The 6,148-nt window shown below is 34.8% G+C and overlaps 1 protein-coding gene across 1 annotated transcript; it reads left to right on the top strand.

Annotated features, from left to right (window-relative positions):
- Positions 1-911: 911 nt before the first annotated feature.
- Positions 912-1,424, top strand: LOC129891428 (secreted RxLR effector protein 161-like). The gene has a single exon (XM_055966795.1). It carries the CDS (start codon positions 912-914, stop codon positions 1,422-1,424), a length of 513 nt encoding a protein of 170 aa, XP_055822770.1.
- Positions 1,425-6,148: the final 4,724 nt, after the last annotated feature.

Genomic DNA, 6,148 nt, shown 5'->3' with positions numbered 1-6,148 from the left:
TAGATGAAAAAAAAACTCATTAGGACATAAATATATCAAGAAACTCCATCATTATGAACATTCAATCTCAAAGAAGATGTAGGGCACATGGGTGGATTCAACCCATGTTTTGAGTAGTCTTACATACCTGGAAATCGGAGGAAATCAAGACTTGAAGGAATGGCTTGATACCTAGCTCTTCTTCTTCTTCTCTCAAATCTTGCTCTCACCATTCTTGGGTGTTTTTAGAGAGAAAACCCTTAGAAATTGATGTGGGGGAGGAAATTATGATATTTAGGGTAATGTTTTAGATATAGGATGGGTGAAAAAGGTCCATAATGCCTTTTTCTCTAAAACAAATCTACAAAACGCGTCTAAAAACCTGCAAGTGCAATAGTGGCGTGTCGCGCAAAGGGACAAACTACTGAGGCTAGTTTCTGGCGCTATAGTGGCGTCGGGCGACACTGGAGCGCCATGCCTAAATTTTCTGCAGTAACAGTCGATCATAAAATGGTCATAACTTTTGACTCCGAGCTCCATAAAATGTAATTTTGGTGGTTTTGGAAAAAAGACTCAAAGACCTTTAATTGGATACATCATGGGACACCCAATTCATTATATGCTAGGAGATATGGTCATTCAAAGTTGACACTTATACGAACTCATCCGAAAACTTAATCGATAGAAACTCTTTAGACTTGGCTTGGTGTTAGAGATCCCTCATGACCCTAAACCACATCTACTACTATTCAAATACTTAGGAATTTATCCTAACTCATATATAAAATTATAAGTCATTCGGGTCGAGTCTACACACATGTGAAGAACGGTTTGAGTTTTGGCCAAAAACAAATCTGGGGTGTTACATATTGGAAAAAGCTGGTTTGATAGGAGGAAAGATAGCTTTAACTCCTTTGGAATGCAACATGAATATGACCACAGCTGAGTATGCAAGTGATAATGCAACTGAGTTGGTTGAACTGTTTGAAGATGCACAACAATATCAAAGAATGATTGGGAAACTATTGTACTTAACCATCACAAGACCGGACATTGCCTATATTGTGCAAACATTAAGCCAATTCATGCAAAGACCTAAGGTACAACACTGGAATGCAGCATTGAGAGCTCTTAGGTATATTAAGACACAACCAGGGTTAGGTTTATTGATGTCATCAAAAAAGGACATGAGAATTACAGGGTATTGTGATGCTAATTGGGCTTCTTGCCCAAACACAAGGAGATTTGTAACAAGATATATTCTAAAGCTTGGTCACTCTCTCATTGCTTGGAAATCCAAGAAGCAAGCAACAATAACTAGAAGCTCAGCAGAAGCTGAATATAGAAGTTTGGCAGGTTTGACAGCTGAGGTGGTTTGGGTCACTAACTTGGCCAAAGAGTTGGATATCAAGATTAAAGATTGTTGCAAACCCTATGTTCTATGAAAGCACTAAACACATCGAGATTGATTGTCATTTCATCCGGAAAAAGATTCAGCAAGGATTGATCAAGACTATGTATATTCCATCACATACTCAACTGGTAGATTTATTGACCAGAGCTTTGGGAAGGACACAACATGAGTTCTTATTGTCCAAACTGGGTGTCCTGAATGTCTTCATGGGACCTAGTTTGAGGGGGAGTATTGAAACTACAGGAATTACATAGCATTAGAATAACTAACGTATTCTGATTCTGTTACATAGTTCGTTAGTTAGTTAGTTAGTGGTTTATCAAGTTAGTTAGAGTATTAGTGAGCTGTAAAGTTAGTTAGGCCAGTTGTCAAGTCAGTTGGTGAAGATGCTATGTGTACATATAGATGCTATAGCTTGTACAGATTCATTCAATTCTATATAGAGAAAATTTTCCAAATTGGTGGTTCCCAATTCTCTCTACAGTTCATTTCTATTTTTCCTTTCTTCTACTTCTTCAATTTGATCAATAGATTCAGATTTCATCCCTATGTCATGTTCAATCTGATTATCTTGCCTATTCTTTTGTCGACTGACTTAACAAATTCACATATTTCACTTCATTAATTTTGAGAAAATAAAATAAAAAGGTCAATGATAACAAAGTAAACCATGAAGAATGATGATTTCTTATCTAGTTATAGATTTTAATTCATGCACCATGCTCAACACTGATTCATTTTTTTACCTTTGTTGAGTACACCAACGAGATATACATGATGTAGAGATGGGTATTTTATCTTGAGATTTGATATTGTTGAAGATTGTGAATAGATTATGTAGGCAGGACCATTTTCTTTTCATAATAAGCCATTTATATTGCAACAAACGAAATTTAAACCCTGATTGCATATCCACTATACTATTTTGGGTTGTTTTTCTGCGATTAACTATTGGATACTGATCTGGGAGGCTCTAAGTAAAGTAGCCAGTGCTATTGGTAGACCCCTATACATAGACAAATTTAACTGCTAATAGGTTACATTTCTCAAACATTTGAAGTCATTACACTTCTTAAGCTTTTCAAAAAGCTCTCAAAACTTAAAATTATATCATTCAAACTATTATTAGTCCATTAATCTCACAAATGGGACATGAATTTATCATTTAAAAATATCATAAGTTGTCAAAAATATTAGTTTTTTAACTTTCCTCAAACTTTAATTTTTATTTGTTCTCAAGAAAATCAAATATACGCCTAGATTTATGAGAACAAATAGTTGGTACCAACAAAATCTAAAGCATGAATCGTTGCAATCCTTTTAAAATTTCTATTTTCATCCAAATACCAAACACTAAATTCATCAAAATAAATAATCTAAGTTACGAAATCAAAGCTTCACAATTTGTCTCTGTTTCACACAAGAACTTTCTTTGTTTATGCATCTCAATTGAGAGAAAATACTTTTACAAAAGTTTTCATGTTCCCGTACAATCAAAGAGAATCCCACTCACACCATATGCATTTCAAAACAGGAAGAATTAACACTCTCTCACAAGAATATTGTTCAAGCACACAAAAATGATGCCATAGGCTTATCTTTTTATGTAAATCGCCAGATGCACCTAAGTCAAAAACTTTTAGGACTTGTGGGAATATAACGTATGCTTTTGATTGGAGGTAGGACATTAATATGTACAATGAGCGACTAAGACTTTTCTTGGCACTACAATTTCACACGTCAAACCATTTTCCTTTTCAAACTTCCACCTATTTCTCCTTGTCACCCCTTTACTTCACACTATTTTCAATCATTTTAAGGGAAAATTATGCGAATAGACAAACATATACTAGTTAATTAACTAACATAGTGTCACGCCTCGAGAAGATACCCTAAGTGTGGCCGTCACTCGAAGACCATTGCTAGCCCCAAGCGAACCACTTGGTCTGATCACTTATTCAATCACTCAGCGAAAGATTTAGATATACAAAATAAGACACTCAAGTGGGCTAACAGCTCAACAACTCAATAAAGGAATAGTTTTTAAGTAAACAATTTTAAAAGTCAGCTCAATCTCATAAATAATAGTATTTGCAAAAACAGACTCAAAAAGTACATCCGCATCAACTCAAATCTACTCAGTCTATGTCTGCGAAGCCTCTATCAACTATCAAGAAGGTGTCGAGAAAAGCCCACGACTACCTCAAAAGAAATAACTCATGAGCAATGAATGAAATAATTATGATTCCTCCGAAAGCAAGGAGGTCTTACCACTATCAAGAAGGAAATTGATCTTCAACAGTACTTTTGATGCAGGTCAAATGACGTCAGTATATGGAATGTACGGTATGTAAAATAGCTGAAAGGAAACTTACTCAAAGATACTCAACTCAATTCATATGACTCAACTCGGAAGATAGTTTAACTCAATAAAACATGCAATATGTGTAAAAGAATGTTTTATAAAACATAAGTAAGTGAATGCAACTCAGTATATAAAAATACAATGCTTTATTCTTCGGAAATTTCTCTAACCGACAACCATCACTTATGAGCTAGTGATGATACAATGAATTGTTGTCGTTGACACAGCCGCCCATTACTTTGCCAAGGTAAGGGGCGCAAACTCAATGGATCCAAAATTACTCAAAGTCCGTTGTTTTGGGACTTAGAAAGGCATAGCCTTTATCTTACACTGGCGACGTAGCTTATGGACTCACCCCATATCGGTGCTCAATACTACTCCCAAAATATTATATTATGCTCATATACGTCAAGTGAGAAAATACTCAAAATACATCATTTAGTCTCTTTTAGACTTAGCTCAAAACTCAACTCCTCTTAACTCAAAGAATGCATTTAAACTAAAAATATAATTTAACTTTTCAATTCAATCTCAAAATTGATGTTTTAATGCAACAATACTCAATTAACTCATTTATACTCGAATTACTAATGCTCAAAATAATAATTAAGAGACTTCTCAAACTTAACTCATGCTCAAACTCTTTCTCAATCAAAGATAAAAATATTCACTCTTTAAACTCAAAAATAGTGCATAAAATAATTAATGCAAAACATTCAAAAATAATTCTAAAAAAACTCTGTCAATGCATAAAATATAAATAAAATCGCAATTAGGGTTCATGTGAATGCAAATACGAATTCATACTCTCAATAAACTCAACTCAAGAAACTCATCAAGAAATATTGTAATATATACAAGAACACAATGGAATTTATATGCAAAACTCAATGGGGATTATAATTGATTCAAGAACTCAAGAAACTAGGGCTAAAACTCAACTCAACTATTTAACGATAGAATTTAAATGTAGGGTGCGTGGATGAACTCAATCCAACTCTATGATTAGCATTAACACCTGTAAGAATTAGAACTTTGAAGAAATCGATGAATGCTCTTGGAATATCTTTTTCTCCTCTTGAAATAACTTAAAACGTGTGAATTTTGATTTGTCTGTGGGTTTGGAATGAACGGGGAGGTTATTAGGCTATAAGGTGGACTTAGAGAAGTTAATTGAGGGTAAAAGGTCAAGAATACCCTTCTGTAAAAGTAATAAACCATAAAAGTTTAAAAATACGACATTTTAATGAGTATCGTCAGCCAAATCGGGGAGCTAGAGGTCTCCTCGCCAAACTATTCGGTAAGTCGCCAAAAAGGTGCCTTAGATCACCTAAAATAACAGTTTGCGAAGGTTTTCAAGTCCATTCGGTGAGCTAAGTCAGGGTCTCACCAAACTATTTGACGAGTCGCCAAATTGGCTAGTGAACTCGCAGAATTATCATGTCTGAAAATGCTTGAGCAAAACGATCATAATTTTCTACTCCAAACTCCAAAATGAGGCAAACTTGGTGGAGTTGGAAAGAGGACACGTAGATCTTTAATTTGATATGTTATGGGTCACCTAAATCTTAATATAATGAAAGATATGGTCATTTTAAGTTGACCTTTGTTACACTCGATAAAAATTACCAAAAATACCCCTAAACTAAAAAACGCTCTCGCAACACATCTTTCTTAACTTTTTTGGGAAATTCAAGGCCGGAATAGTGATCAGGGTAAAACATTGTGTGGGGAAAAAATGGTCTTGATTGAATTTTAGGCCAACCGGATCAAAAGATAAATTTTCAGAGTGAAGAGATGAAAATAGAAAAGTGAGCAACAGGTCCGCGTCGCGGACCTACCGCGGATTTGAATTAATTCTATCCTGGTTATTTTCTACGGAGTTAGAATTTGATCGGAAAAATTTAGAAAAAAAATTGCACTATGAGGGAACCAGTCCCCCACAGGCCAATTTTCTGCCCGTTATTTACTTTAATGAGGGGCATTCCGTTCTTTTTTCCACCCCTCTTATACTTATTCCACAACTAAAATAGGTCATTTTTGACCTTAAAGGAGTTCCTAAACGCATTTCTAAGTCTTTTACACTAATTTAACTTAACAATTAGGGCTACAGAGTAGAGAAGAGGCTAGGGCTCAAAAGATTCAAGATTGATTGTCTTGTCTTCATCCCAGGTATGTAAGGCTACCCATAACATGGATTGAGTTCATCCACATGCCCTACATCTTCAATTTTCTTAGTTGAGATAAGTTCCAAAGTTTCATGAATCGAGTTCTTGAATTATCTATCATTCCTTTTGAGTTCGTAAATAACTTTCCTTGTGTTATTGTACATGTATTATGATATTTTGATGAATTTCTTGAATTGAGTCTTGTTGAGAGTATGGGTTCGT

Source organism: Solanum dulcamara, chromosome 1 (genome assembly GCF_947179165.1).
Source record: "Solanum dulcamara chromosome 1, daSolDulc1.2, whole genome shotgun sequence".
Classification (NCBI taxonomy): domain Eukaryota; kingdom Viridiplantae; phylum Streptophyta; class Magnoliopsida; order Solanales; family Solanaceae; genus Solanum; species Solanum dulcamara.
The sequence above is the reverse complement of the archived record's forward strand: the minus strand, read 5'-3'. Positions and strand labels throughout refer to the sequence as shown.

Excerpts from the sequence above, each read along its gene's own strand:
- LOC129891428 (XM_055966795.1), top strand. The coding sequence starts at position 912 with ATGACCACAGCTGAGTATGCAAGTGATAATGCAACTGAGTTGGTTGAA.